Source organism: Galeopterus variegatus, unplaced genomic scaffold (genome assembly GCF_000696425.1).
Source record: "Galeopterus variegatus unplaced genomic scaffold, G_variegatus-3.0.2 Scaffold29, whole genome shotgun sequence".
Taxonomy (NCBI): domain Eukaryota; kingdom Metazoa; phylum Chordata; class Mammalia; order Dermoptera; family Cynocephalidae; genus Galeopterus; species Galeopterus variegatus.
Genome location: NW_007726140.1, coordinates 911,416 through 927,173, shown reverse-complemented (window position 1 = coordinate 927,173; position 15,758 = coordinate 911,416). Strand labels below are relative to the sequence as shown.

General features: G+C 40.9%; 1 protein-coding gene across 2 annotated transcripts in view; it reads right to left on the bottom strand.

The window, feature by feature from the left end:
* The window catches only part of FARS2 (phenylalanyl-tRNA synthetase 2, mitochondrial), a 540,429-nt gene that overhangs the window by 144,949 nt on the left and 379,722 nt on the right, over positions 1-15,758 (bottom strand). For both annotated transcript variants that reach the window (XM_008569891.1, XM_008569880.1), the window contains one exon: positions 8,964-9,115. In XM_008569891.1, coding sequence (XP_008568113.1) covers positions 8,964-9,115 — 152 coding nt within the window. The remainder of the gene's footprint in view (positions 1-8,963; positions 9,116-15,758) is intronic.

The following is a 15,758-nucleotide window of genomic DNA, read 5'->3' as shown; positions in this document are numbered from 1 at the left end:
GCCCCCGTACCGGACCGGGGACCGGCAACGGGATCGCAACCCTCGGTGTTGCTCCCGCGCCTCGCTCAGCCAGTGAGCGGGAACCGGTCTGTATGTGGGATCCGAACCCTCGGGCGGGAGCGCCGCCGCGCTTCCCAAGCGGCGCACTATCCAGTGCGCCACCGGGCCGGCCCTATTTTGGGGATTTTGATCTTTGGGGATCTCAACATTCAGGATTATGGCATTTGTGATTATGATCGGCACCATCATAGATGGCTCCTCGTACACATCCTCACATGGCAGAGGGGATAAAGGGACAGACACTGTGTCTTCACATGGCAGAAGAGATGGAAGGACCAGACAGCTCTCTGAAGCCTCTTTTATAAGGGCATTAATCCCATTCAGGAGGGCAAAGCCCTCATGACTTAATCACTTCTCAAAAGGCCCCACCTCTTAATACCACCACAATGGGGATTAAGTTTCAACGTGCATTTTGGAGGGACACAAATGTTCAAACCATAGCAGCTACTATGCCACAAGCCCCTAAGGAGTTTCCCTCACGTGGAATAGTCTAGAAAGTTTAAATGCAAATAAGGAATAAAAGATATGAGTGAGCCAGCAATAAGGAGCAATACCACAGAGTTCCATCTACACATGGTGTAGGCTGGTGGCAGGTGGGGAAAGAGAAAGGCAGTACTTCGCTGTTTGTTCTAAAAGAAAAAGTCCAGTGAGCCCTCTGGTTGAAATCACTCTGGTGATGGCTTCCTGCTCTGGAAAGTAGAGCTGGGCTGTTTTCTTAGTGGTGGCTGGCTAGACCAACAATGGATCCTTGACCCAACAGTGGTCCATCCACAGATTGCCCAGAGCCCTAGGAGCAGCCTGGTGCAAAGGGCTCTGTCCAAAAGGGGTGATGGTAGTTAGCTCAGTTAGTTAGGCTAGTTCCTTGCAGAATTTGTACTGGGATATTGGAGAGGGATGGCCAGAAAAGACTGCAGGCAATGCAAAAAGAGGCAGAGATGTTGACGTATGTACAGGTGGGGAAGTGGACGTTACAGATTGGCCAGGAGAGGAAAGGAGAGGAACAGAGCCAGAGGTACCTGGATGCAGAGGCTCTCTGGCCCTTAGACCAGCCTCAGTTTGTAATATCTTTCCAGTTCTGACTCAGGAATATTCTTAAATAAATCCCCTTTGTCTTAAAGTGCCCACTATGAGGGAGTCTGTCCTGGCAACAGCTTACGGAAACTTACTCACACTAACTAAAATCAGGATTATGTACATCTCATTCACAAGGTATCAGAAGGGAGAGCTGGCTATCCTATGTCCTTGGTAAACCTTCCCAGACCAACGGCCTCTTCTGAACCTGTAGTCCTAGATATGCACCTCTCATTTCAAGTCAATGAGAGTTTCCCGAGCATTAATTATGTGCAAAGAACCGTGCAAGCCATTCAGTAGGCTTAGCCAGACTCATCGTCACTTCATGCTTCTTGCTGCTACCTTATGTTTCACTTGTTATTTAGCTCCATAAAAACTGGGATATGGGCTCAACATCCTTATGGCCCCACGGCAATTAGCCTAATGTTTCCCATACCACAGGGGGTCAAGAATCAATTCAACAAGCTTCATTTGTCTATCAAATTTTTTATAAAAAGAATTGATTGGTAAATTTATTTATGGCACACCTCTCTGCATGAAGTTCAAGGAAGTCTAAAAACGGTAGTGCCTGAATCAGAAGCTACTTAGTTCAGGTTAAAGAGAAAACAAAGAAGAATCGGTATAAACAGTAAACCTGCTGACTATAAAAGAAGGCCAGAGGCCTGTCCACCTGGCCCACACTAATTAGACCAAGGGCAGGCATCTGATTCAAGTGGAGCCCATCCACCAGCTGCCCAGTGGTCTCTGATCCAGAAGAAAAAGCTGAGTGGGGCCAATCAGGTTCCTCTGTTGAAAGCATCAGAATCGGGCTAGGGACTTGCATTTGGTGCTGAGTGCTGGAAGCTGAAGACCAAGTGGACTCAGGGCTGGGTGGGTATTCTAAACTCTGTGCAAGACAAGGAAAGAGCAGAGCTACATGGTGGGAAGGTGGAGAGAGACAGAAGCTGCCTCGGTTCCTGCTCTTTCTGAAGCCTTTTTGGTTTGTCCAGCTTTTCCTATGTTCCAACAAGTGGGTTTTTGTTCCTTGGGACCATAAGAACTCCTCCCCTTTGTGACAACCTTTTATCCCTTCTCCCATTGGTCATAACATAAAAATAAAGCACAATGTTAAGAAACATTTTTCATAAAAAGCATAAGACATTCTCCATGAAGTGGATTCCCAGTGTCTCTCAACTGGGGGCATTTTTTTTTTTTTTTTTGCCTGCCAAAAAATTGGGGGCATTTGGCAATGTCTGGAGACATTTTTGATTGTCATAAGTTTGTGGGGGATATATGCTACTAACATCTAGTGAGTATAGGACAGGGATCCTGCTAAACATCTCACAATGCTCAGGATGTCCCCCCGTCCCCCAAAATAATTATCTGGCTCTAAATATTAGTAGTGCAGAGGTTAAAAAACTCTGCCTGCCCTAGACCAAGGGGATGACAGTACAAAGCATTTACCAACTTCTATATTCAAGGGTCAAAAAGTCATTTGATGCACACATATGGAAAAGAGTCAGGAATAGGAAAATGTAAAAGTGGTAAGAGTTATAATGTTAGGTGTTGAGATGATGGGTGAGTCTCTACCCATTTTATTTTCAAATTCTTATGTGTTGGCATTTTTATTGGGTGCAATTTGACAAAGCAAGAACAAATGAACACACAGAAAAAAGAAAGAAGAGAGGGAGCCTGGAGGAAAAGAGGAAGGACGGAGAATGCATTTGAACTGCCTCATCAAATGCTGTTCCTGCAGCAGACAATGAAGAGTTGGGACAGGCCAGTGTCCATGGCTCACGCCCACTCAGAAGCTGGCCGGCCACACCGAGAAGGTACCTCTCATGGTGAACACTCTCTTTGGCATTCTTTAAAAATGGTGACAGGTGCTCCAGTATATGCACTTATGCCATATTTTTGCAAGTTGCAAGTGATAGGGTACAAAAGGGTATATGGCTGTTAGGAGGATCAAGTTGGGATGAGGACAGTGAAGACTCACCTTTAGTGGCCTGCCCGTAGTTCACGGCAGGGTGAAGTCTAGCAGACTGCTCAACTCTAGTGCCTCAGCCCTGCCTGACATTTCATGGATTCAGGAAACCCTATCCCTGACTGGATAACAGGATGTGGCACACAGGCAGCAGCCCCAGGTACGAGGTGACAGTCTATGAGCAGAGCTGGTTTGGGGACATCTGTGTACCTACCCTTTCCAGCCAGCCCCCGCTGCAGACTCCTGGGACATTTTTCAACACCATCCCCTTCTTGCAGTCAAATCAAAGTTTTTTAAAGCCCTCAATTCTAACTCTTAAAAAGGTCTGTCTTAAACCCAATCCAAATCTGTGTTATTCAAGTCCCCTTGATTTCACAGTCCCTCTCCACAAGTCATAAGTAATTGGCAGGCATCTCCAAATGAAGTGCTGGCAGTTGAAACAATGGTTAAGTTGCCTCGTGCTCCTCTTTGCTCTTCCTCATCCCCCAGGCTAAGAAATATTTTGTACAATTGTGTTATAGAAGAAAAGAAACACTCTGCACTGTAATTCCTTAAGTTGCATGGACTTAGAGACTAAAGATAATCAATGTATTCATAAATGTGTTGAAGGGATATCAGGTTCATATGTTGGCACACAAGATTTACCTTCTCAAATTTTCTCATTAGTCGATACATATAGTACAATATTCCAAAGGTATCAAAGCACAAATGGCAACCCAGCTCTCCTCCCTAGAGGTAATCACCACTATATACTTTGTTACATTAAACTTTTGAACTATAAGAAATCTTCTGCACATTAAGTGGCCCATAGAATAAGTGGCATAAGAGCCTCTGGGAGAAAGTTCTGAATGACTACCTGGAACAAAGTGTCATTTTCTTCTCACCCGAACGTCTATCCTCCTTCAGGGTACAAATTGTTATTTGTTATCAAAAAAAATATGTCTCCATTTGTCTAACATTATGAAATTAGGTTCATCTTCAGCAGTTCATGTCTCCCTGAAACATTTTGGGATCTGTTCTTGTTCAAAAAATAACACCCAACTTGCTTGACTATTTGTTTATTGCGGAGAGCATTCAGGGTCTTTCGCTCTGTCTCAGCATGTCTCACAGTGAGGCATGCTCTGATGTTAGACAAAGAAAGGGTCAGACCTCTGTTGAATATACTTCATTTAAGTGTTTAGATAATGAAATAAATCTTGGGGTCAAGGTACAAGGTCAGAAGACCATTCATTTGCCACCACCCAAGTCATTTGCCACCACCAAGTCAGGGACTTGATGGGGAGAAGGGGAAAGCACAGGGGATTCAAGGAAGGATAACCTCCTTTTAGAATCTGTGGATGGGGGGATGGGAGGGTGGTATTTAAAAAATTCCATGGACCTCCCTCTCCTAGAGCGGGGATTAGCAAACTATAGCCCATGGGCTAAATCCAGCCTACCACCTGATTTTATAACTAAATCTGTATTAGAACACAGACAGGCCCCTTTGTTTACATTTTGTCTGTGGCTGATTTTGCAACTGCAGAGTAGAGTAGTTGTGAGAAAAATCATAGGGCTCTCAAAGTCAAAAATATTCACAATCTGGCCAACCGTGCCCTAGATACTTCTCAAAGATCACTACACAGTGAGCCATCATTACTAAATATTGTGTCAAGAATCAATTGACACATATACATTTCTAGGGCTATAATAACTAGAATTAGCTTTGGCTGTCAATAACAAGATCTGAAAACTAGCGGCTTAAACAGAGTATTTCTATCATCCCTAAAAAGCCAGGGCTGACCTGATACTCCACAGAGCCAAGACCCAGGCTACTTTTATGAATCTCCACTCCACATAGCTTCCATTGCCAAGGTCACACCATGGTCCAAACTGGCAGCCAGAGTACCAGCCATTATATTCACATTCAAGTAGCAGAAAGGGAAAAGGATAGCCTCAACAAAGCTTTTAAAGAAACTTCTGGAAATACCACTAAACATTTCTACTTATAAATCATTGGCCAAACTAGGCCACCTAGCTATAACGGAGGCTCAGAAATGTAGCTAATAAGAAGTTGGGTGGAAAGTTGCCTAGCTAAAAAATCAGAGTTATGTCATTACAAAAATGGGGAGGAGGGAGGTTAGATATTGAGATAATTAGCAATCTCTCCACAGGAACGTTGCTCCAATCACCAAGCCCCTTATTAAAATGGGTGCATGCGGGCCGGCCCGGTGGCGCACTGGATAAGTGCGCCGCTTGGGAAGCACGGCGGCGCTCCCACCCGAGGGTTCGGATCCCACATACAGACCGGTTCCCGCTCACTGGCTGAGCGAGGCGCGGGAGCAACGCCGAGGGTTGCAATCCCGTTGTCGGTCCCCGGTCCGGTACGGGGGCAACACTGAGGGTTGCGATCCGTTGCCAGACACGGAAAAAGACAAAAAGACAAAAAAAAAAAAAATGGGTGCATGGCATGAGCAAGCTAATCATTTGGAATGGCTCCAAAATATTTGTATAGAATTTATTTAAGAGACAGTGAGATCAGTACCAGTGAGAAGTGTTTTTGGTTTACTGTTTTCAAATTTCCAATGAAAATCCTGTCTCCTTTAGAAGGAAATGGACAATTTCACCTTTCACCAGTTAGTAGGGGGTTTATGTGTAGACCTTCATTAACAGAGTATTTCTAATACAGCCCAGTGCTATATACAGTAATGAACTATCTGCCTGCCTGGTCTGTTCCTTGGTCCTCAGAACCCTGACACTACCCCACTCCCATTGAAATCTCTCCAATTACCATGCCCATTCAGCATTTACTTTGATCACTACTAATCATCTACAAGTCAGAAAGATTCAACGTTTATCCCTCCCAAGCCATGTCTACCCCCCACCCCACCCCCTCATTCAGTACAACAGAAATTTCTCTCTGCTTCCTAGATTTCTATCTAGGTTTTTAACATCTCTGTAACCTTGAAAGTTCTGATAATCTCCAACCCAAAAGGCTACTCATGTCAGTTTTAACACTGGTGGTGGGGAGGCAGGGTACAGCAAAGGCCTTATCAGGGAGCAAGAGACTGTGAAGTCAGAAGTGGAGAATGAATTCTTAATCCTTGATTCCAGAGGGTTTTGTATACTAAATAAGAGTGGGAAAAAATTACAAGTCACATGCCTTTGGCATGTCAGTACCATCAGTCTTCTTCCAATATTTTTCTTCTTCTTCAAAAGTAAATAGCCAGACTTTCAAATTCAATATAGAAACTACTGGAAAATTCCCCTGCATAAAAGCCCCAGGCTGCATTGGCACTCCAGAGTGTCAGGGACCCAAGCTACTCCATACATTCTATTTTCTGTAAAGCTGGAGACACATATCATCTCCAAGCTCCAAAATATATTTAAAGGCTGCCAGAAGCAGCTGAAATCAAGCAAAAGCCAAACAAGAAGAGCAAAGAGAAGAAATACATGGGGTGGCATATCTCAGAAAACACCAGCAAAAACACGTTTTTTTCCCCCCAGAGCTGAGGGTTACAATCTACATGCAAAGTCTATCATCAAGTATCACTACTGGGATAAGCAAAGTAAAATCCCCTGTTTCTTTGGGGTGGGAGGCAGACCTATACAACGAATCAAATAGAGGAGCCATATTTAAAGCAAGAGTCAGTTTCTTGGCAGTGGAGAAAAAGAAAGCCTTCAGGCTGTACAAACAAGCTTGCCTGCGTGCATGCCAACCCTGGACTCACTCCCCAACTGCTGCAAATAGCTGGTTCAGGAAACCCAACACATTCAAATAGGAGCAATAGAAAGGTAAACTTTATGTACACCACTGATAAATCAAATTAAAAAGAGTTAAGGAAAAGAATGAGAAAAAATGGCAGGAAAACTTTCTAACAGAAAAGTCTCAAGAACGATGTTGCCACTGCAGCATATAAAATTTCTGGCTAAATATCTGGCAGTGAATTTAAAAAACGAAGTGAATTTCTCTATGAAGGAAGATCACAAAGTAGAAATAACTCAGAGGAGAGATGGCAACCGAGCAGGAGGAGCTGAAATGTGATCTGGCAGAACTCAGAAAAGGGGGACACAAAGTAACTGAAAATGGAAATGGAACGTGCCCACGGGAGAAGAAACCAGGCAGAACACACAGGAAGGGAGCGAGAAGAGAACCAGGAGGAAAGCACGCCAAATGAGGTGGCGGTGAAGAGTTTTAAAACATTAGACAGAAAATAAGAGGCACGGAAGTCAGACAAAGGAGACAAAGTGAGAGACAGTATATACCAGGTAGAACAGGTTGGCACTGAGGTGGATCCTGATAGAGTTGTCAAACTTTTGTTGTTGTTGTTGTGGTTGTTGGCAGCCGGCTGGCCGGTTGGGGGATCTGAACCGTAGACCTTGGTGTTATGACACCGTGCTCTAACCAACTGAGCCAACTGGCCAGCCCTAAAGTTGTTAAACTTTGAAGATAAAGACAGAATACTTTAGGACAAAAGGCAAAAAGATCCAGCGTGGCCTCAGAATTCTTTACATAAAATTAAACTGGAGACGACAATTGAGCAACACTTAGGAGATCATCAAGAAAAGAACAAGGTCAGGTCAAGGATTTCACCTCTAACCAAATTATCATTCAAGTACAACAGATAAACCGTTTTGAACATGCAAGAGCTCAGGGAATATTGTTTCCACAAGTTCTTCAGCAAACTTCTAGAAGATGAACTTCAGTCATCTAGATGACTGGGGAAACTGAGGCACAAGGACTGGCAGTGAGCACTGACCATCTTTATCTGGAGAACAAACACTTTAAAAAACAAAGACAGACAGATGCAAAAAGGCAGGGATTTGATTGACAGCACAGAAAGCAGAAGCCATATGCCCTGACAGTTAAGACATGATGCAAATGTAAAAATCAGGAGTTGGGGGAGGATGAAGATGGGAGTTAGACAAGATTTGGTGACTGCCCCTTCTCTAACAGCTGGGGGTCTAAAGGGATCATTTAAAGGTGACAAGTCAGAAAAGTAATTAGACCATATCACTTATCTCTCCTGCTCCTATCCTTCTGTAGCTTCCAATTGCAGTTAGAATAAAGTCCTGTCTCAGACCTTGCATGCTCTGGCCCTGCCTGCCCCTGTAACCACGTCTCTACCCCACAATCATCACTTTTCATCCCCTCCCCCTTGTGCCTTGAGCCTCTGCCAAGTTCAGCTGCCTGCAGCATCTCACCGGTGCCCTTCCCCACAGGCTCCACACCTTCACATAAGCTCCCTGGACTGCCTCTCCCCTCTTCACTGTCCATCCCTCTTCCACTCTCAGCTTAAATATCCCAAAGACACCTGTCCTGACTCCCCGACTGCAGTTAGTTCTTTGATGACACCCAATGTGTTTTCCCTTCATAAGATTCACTGCAAATCTGAGTAATTATTTATTTAATATCTGCCTCTCCCACAAGACTGTAAACTCCAAGAAGGCAGAGCTAAGTCTGTTTGCAACACATTTAATTCCTAGGACCTAATATAGTTCTTGGCATGTGGTAAGTGCTTCATAAATATGCACCAAGACTATCAAAACAGCTTTAACTCCACAAACTGCTCTTTCTGCCTCATCTCCCCTGTACCTGAAAAGTGATAGGGTAAAAAAATCACTCCCAAAAACAATACTGAAAAACTGCAAGATCTTAAAAACATTCTGGTTCATATATTTTCTTTACTAAGGCAGGAAAGATTAAAAATGCATTTCAGTAGGATTTTCCGAGAGGACTGAGAGAGTTTTCTGATAAGCTATACATTCACTACAAATTCAGAAGACATTTAGTCTTAGATGCATTGGGTTCCAGCAAAGTTTTATTACTTGTTTCCACATGCCATTTTTCACAGAGACTGTAAAGTATAAAACTAGAAAGCTTTTCACTTACTTTGGATGTTCAAACTTGTCGATGAGATCAACCTTTTCCACCAGGTCTCCTCCAATTGTTCGGACTAAGTCATAGAAATCGTTCTCTGCATAATTCTCAGAGGGCAACCAGAATGAAATGTCATTTATCACAGCAGGATATTTGCTAAGAGGCTAAGAAAACAACAGAAGAAAAGATAGATGAACTTGTTAGCTGAATGAGAATGTTTAAATTTTTCATGGAAAGTTTTACTTGGCTAATTAGGAAATGCTGGTAAAATACTATTTCAGCATCTGAATTTTCAGGGACAAAATGAACTTAAAACATAAATCAATAATCAAAATTAGCAAATTCCATTACGAATGTTACAGAGTCTTATCACATTAATTTGTAATATTACCATATATTTATATTGCTGTTAATGTTCAATCTAGTATAAAGCAATTTGAATATATATGTCAGTTTTCCTCATTTGAATCCTAGAGGAGAAAAGTTCAAATGTAATTAACATGCAATTCATTAACTTCCTATGATACTTTCAGGGAGCCATTTTAATAGAGAAATAAGTAAGGGCTTGTCGAAACTGATATTTCAATTAGTAATGTCACTATTTGTTAGTATTTCTAATTATTAAAGTAAAGGACTGGGTTGATAAGTAGTCATTTAGGGAGTTACTTTTCAAATTATGCCTTTAAAGATGTGATAAACACAAATGCAGCCATTTCTCCATTTTATTCCATTTTTTCCCCCAGTTTGTTAACTCAGTAGTTCACTATTGTATTTGACAGACACTTAAAATTAGATATGTTTAGAAGTTACTGCATTCGTTTACATGGCTCATGCATACATATTATCACAACTACATATATGTATAGGTTTTGGCCTATAATTTATTGACACAATGAAAGAAAGTTTCATTATATAACTGCGAAATCCTAAGGAAATATCTGACAAAGCTATAAACTTTTTAGAAGGGCAAATTTATAAATCGATTTATGCCAAGCCCAATATCACTGTAAACCCCTTGTTGAATCATTGATCAGAAAAAGTATAAAACTTTTTAAATGGCAGCATCTCTGAGGAACTAAATACTCAAACATCAATGATTATTCAATTTGAAATATCAATAAAGTTGTTGAACAAATGCACCAGTTTAGAACACATATTTCAAAACAACAACAACAAAACACAATACAGCTACCATCTAGGTGCTCTTGACAAAATACCTGGGCTCCTAGAGTAAAGTCGAGATGCTGTGACAAATAACCCATGGGTAAATGAGCAACAGGAGATTATAAGAGTTTCGTGGCTACAGAAATTGCTTTTCCTTTTAACAATACTCTTTTGTCCCTTCAGGAACATGGAAATACAGGGAGATTAGATAAGAGACTGGGATTGCCAAGAATTCATAAGAAACCTCCTCTTCAATTAGTCTAAGCTGAGATACCACATGTGTCAACCTCTGATGTGAGGCAGGGTGACAGAGAAATGGGAGAAGGTGTCCCAACTGAGTGTCTGTGTCAGCAATCCATAGACAACAGTTAATACAATGATAACACAATCAGCCAGAATACATACTCCAAGACATTTTAAAAATATACATTATGGTAAATACAGTTTTAAAGACCATTAGTTAAAAAGAAAAACCCAGACAACTTCTTATATTGTAAACCTATTTCAAGCTAACAAGTTTAAAGTAATGGTTTATCTAAAGGAAGCATTCACTCTGCTAACTGATAGGTGTCAGATGTGGGATGCCTACTAGTGGCCCTTGCTTTTTTAAGCAGAAGAAATATAATTTTGTTTTGAAAATAAGAAGATATCTACAGATCCATAGTTACTGAGACGTAGGCTTTCAGGTGTTTAACCAGCGGTGGTGTTAAAAACCACCCAGTGGCCTCCCAATGCTCCGGGATAAAGTTCCCAGTTTCTAAAAGCTTCTACCTCTTTCAGATGTTCTCCAGGCTCAGGCTATGCTGGCTTTTTCAGTTTCTTGAACACACTAAGCTACTTCCTCCACATACCATTTCCCGCCCTCTACCCGACTCTGGCCCTCAGCCACCCCGTTCACTTCATCTCCCACCTGACTCTGTCAGTCCCTTGTTTTGGCACCCTGTCCTTCCCTTCCACAGAACTTTTCATCATCACTACTGTTTGTGTAATTACTTACTTCATGTCTGTCTTCCTGGGATGTTACAATGTTTTGAGGGTGGGGTGTGTATCTATTTTTTCACCTCTGAATCTCTATTACTTTCCATAATCCTTGTTACTGAACACACCTGGTAAGTAAAGCATGGAGACTTAACCTCCATCCCTGGTTCATCCTGTGATGAGGGTTTAGCAACCATGTGGAATGACAAAGAGGCAGGAGCTGGACAGGCAAAGAAACCTGCTAGGGACTTAATGATGCACAATCACAGAATCATGGAATTTTAGAATTGGAAGGGACCTGAAATGCCATCTAAAATTATTTACATTTTTTAATTTATTTTTTTGATTTAGATAGAAGTGTGTCTCTTTTGGGCCGGCCCGGTGGCGCACTGGATAGGTGCGCCGCTTGGGAAGCGCGGCAGCGCTCCCGTCCGAGGGTTCGGATCCCACATGCGGACCGGTTCCCGCTCACTGGCTGAGCGAGGCACGGGAGCAGCGCCGAGGGTTGCAATCCCGTTGCCGGTCCCCGGTCCGGTATGGGGGCAACACTGAGGGTTGCAATCCGTTGCCGGACACGGAAAAAGATAAAAAAAAAGACAAAAAAAAAAAAAGAAGTGTGTCTCTTTTATTAGTTTTATCTGATAACCACATATTTATTATTTTTTATTGATCCTCTTTTTTTTAAAGAATTAAACAGATATAGTAGAGACTTTAGAAGTCACAAGGGAATATTATGAACCATTTAATAACAATGAATTTAAAAACTTGGATTAAATGGATAATTTTCACTCAAAACAAAAAACTTAAACAGATGACTATGTACCACATCGAATTAGCAGTCAAATTTCCTTATAAAAAATGTTAGATTGATGGTTCACAGTATAAGTTTATTAAATGTTTAAAGTGAAGTAAGTTCTTTTTGTATATAAACTGTTTCATGAAACAGAAAAGGAGAGAACAATTAATTCTAATTGTTGAAGCCTAAACGAAGCCAAAGCTGGACAAGCACAATACAATTCATGAAAAATTTTAGACAAATTTCACTTTACAACCTACATGAAAAAACCTAAATATAACTTTAGCAAACACAATTCAATAGCATATCAACATAACATTACAAAATGACCAAGTAAGATTTATCCCAGAATTATGGGAATGACTTGAAACCAAAAATAATTTACTAATTAACACATATAAAAACCCTGTGATTATTTCCTAAGGAGAATGTATTTGATAAATGTATTAATTTCAATTAATTTTTTAAAAACAGAGAAAAACCGAAATGAAAGAGATTGAAAAATACTTAATAAGCAAATACAAACTAAAAGAAAGCTGGTGTAACAAGTTCTAATTTTAGGCAAAAAGACTTAATAGAGATTAGCAAGGACATAAATACCCCTAAAAGGAAAAATCCACCAATCAGGTATAATAAATTTGTATATTACCTGTATTAGTCCATTTTTGTGTTGCAATAACAGAATACCTGAGACTGGGTAATTTATAAAGAACAGAGGTTTATTTGGCTTACAATTCTGGGACAGCTGCATCTGGTGCGGGCCTCAGGCTGCTTCTACTCATGGAGGAAAATGGTGGGTACAAGCAGATCACATGGCGAGAGGAAGCAAGAGAGAGAGGAAGGGAGGTGCCAGGGCCTTTTAAACAATCAGCTCTCATGGGAACTAACAGAGCGAGAACTCACTTGTCGCTTTGCCTCCCACGGATTTGTCACCCCTCTTCCCCTGGGTGACGGAGCTGCAAAAGATTACTCAAAGCCCATCTCTTCCGAGCAGTGTGAAGCCCTGAAGGGGTTAATCTCCCAGAACCCTCAAGAGAGAGGCATTCCTTCCATTTGGGAAATTAACCAGGAATTGGAGTTCTCTTCCCACATTTATTCTCCAGACCAGAAGTTACAGGAAAAGAACATAGGTGGGGTTATAGTTTAACAATATAGGCTGGTAACATTCAGAAAAACAACAAAGTGACATTCCATAATGCAATTTGCAAGAGGTTAAGTCCTCGATCCACCAACAAAAGATTGATCTTAGCAAACCTTCTCTTTCCCTATAGTGATTTCCCAATATCTTGACATATCATCAGTAACTTGTCTGTGTTTGAGCCAACAACCTTGCTGTGTTACAATTCTTTATCTTGCAACAGAGACTATAGCCTGGGGAAAATTTCCTGTCTTTTGGAAGGTTAACATTTTTATATGTACTTTTAAGGAGTTAGGCTAAACCCGAAACTACAAGAAACCAGGCCCTGTGACATATATTTGCTTTATAAATATTGGTACATTACACACTCACTCACCACCCCTATCCCCCAGGGAGCGCATTAATCCATTCATAAGTGATCTGCCCCCATGACTCAAACAGCTTCCAACACTGCCACATTGGAGATCAGACTTTCACATTAGTTCTGGGGGGACAAATACATTAACTTCATCAACACCTAACAATTAGCTTCAAAATACATGAAGCAAACTGATGGAATTACTGGAGGAAATTTATAAAATCACAATAACAGTGGGAGATTTTATCATCTTTTTGTTAGAAACCGATAGATCAAGAAGATCAAGCAGATGAAATATCAGGAAGGATACACAAGATTTGAATGATACAATGAGGAAATGTGATCTTAGTATGTATGTTGAACCCCCACCAGAATGAGAGGAAATATACTTCTCAAGCACTAAAACATTTACAAAATTGGTTGCATTCTAGGTTACAAAGCTTCTTCTTCTTTAATTGGTTTTATTCCATTCTTTCTCTGGTTTATTCTTGCTTTTCTTAAACAAGCTGAATTTCATTTAAAACCCAACAGCTTCGCTATTTTTTTTTCTGCTTTTTGTCGGCATTTCATAGTGCAACAAATGTTAATATTTATTCATTCTCATTTCACACAGATTCCCTTTTCCTAAAAAAATCAACAATTGCATGTTTCAAAAAACTCTGAACTTTGCTAAACAAGCCCAACCATATGTGTCAATTCATATTTTTTAACGAATTTTGAAAAATTCAAAGAGAGGATAAAAGACTATCCCAAGAAATAAGATTAGTTAGTCCCAGTAAAATGTTCCTGAAAGAAATTATGTAATCTCTCTTTCAGGAATTCTTTGAAAAAATGGAGTGCAGTACTCTTCCCGATTTTAGATACACAGACTGAGCAAACTTCATCAACCGTATACTAGTCCACGACTTTTTAGTCTGATAGGAGACAGAGTACTGTGGCAGACACAGGGCCTTGCAAACCTCACAATTACACTTCCTAGCTTAAAAAAAAAAACCCTCCAGGTTTTGTTCAGGTAGCTGGTGAAGCCCCTTGATCTTAGGGAAAGTAGACCCCTCTTCAGTTACAGTGAATGAAAGTCATGGCTGCTTAGTCAAGACTGTATAAACAAGTCAGGTTTATTTCTGCCCCTTAGCCAGTCCAGGCGTGGCTATGACCCTCAGTTTCATCAATAAGATATAGTGGCAATTCTACTGAAACTGTCTAAAAAGAACAGACCTTGGTGAGGATAGTTTTTACCCTTGACCCTTTCTTCCTATTTGAGATGTTGGAAAAAGGTCACAATGACTGGTGTGACTTCAAATTTTTAGTAGGTCAGTTTAATCTATCTACATTCACCATGATTAGTGGTATTTTTTATTTCTACCATCTCCATTTGTGTCTTCAGCTAACCCATCTTTTTTCCATACATTTTCTCCTTTCTTGCCTTCTATTGGATTGATTTTTTAAATATTCCAATATTTTTCCCTCTTCAGTATAAGAGGCTGTAAATTTTATTTCTATTCTTTAAAATATATATATATATGTATTTATTATTCTTTAACAAATTCTTTGAAAGTATAAAGTTATTTAGTGTCTCTATTCAGCTCCTAAATAAGACAGGAAACTTTGTTTTCTTTACAAGCTCCTCTTCCCAACTATCCATCTTCCTGTTACTGTCGTCCAGAGTTGTTTTTTTTTTTTTTTTTTGAGACCAGCCGTACCGCGCTCAGCCAGTGAGCACACTGGTCATCCCTATATAGGATCCGAACCCGCGGCGGGAGCGCTGCTGCGCTCCCAGAGCCGCACTCTCCCGAGTGCACCACGGGCTTGGCCCCCGAGTTTATTTTTTAAAAAATCACACACAAAACAAGGAATTATTTAAATCAACAATTAATTTTATATTTCTATTTTTTAATTAAAAAAAAAATTTTTTTTTTTGGTGGCTGGCCAGTATGGGGATCTGAACCTGTGATTTTGGTGTTACAAGGTTGCGCTCTAAGCTAACTGAGCTCACCGCCCAGCCCAACGGTTAATTTTAAATTTAAAAAATTCTTTTTAATTCTGTATTTGTTTCATGCATTCCACCTCTTTGTTGGAAGACAATTCTCCACGGAATTTCCATACAACTTGTGAAAGCTTATATACCAAACAGCCTTGGAAGACAGAGGTAGACTCCTCCTCTGGGGCAGGAAACAGATTTGTTTCCTCACCAGGATGATAAAGATAATGTCTTCCTCAGGGACAAAGATTGGGCTGATTTGCTAACAGCCCCATTATAAGATTGGGAGGAAAACAAACACACACAAATGAGCAAACAAAACACTAAAGGGTTCCTAAGCATGAGGGTTTGCAGCTGTGTTACCAGCCCGGGTGTGCACGCTTCCTGAGAACCCA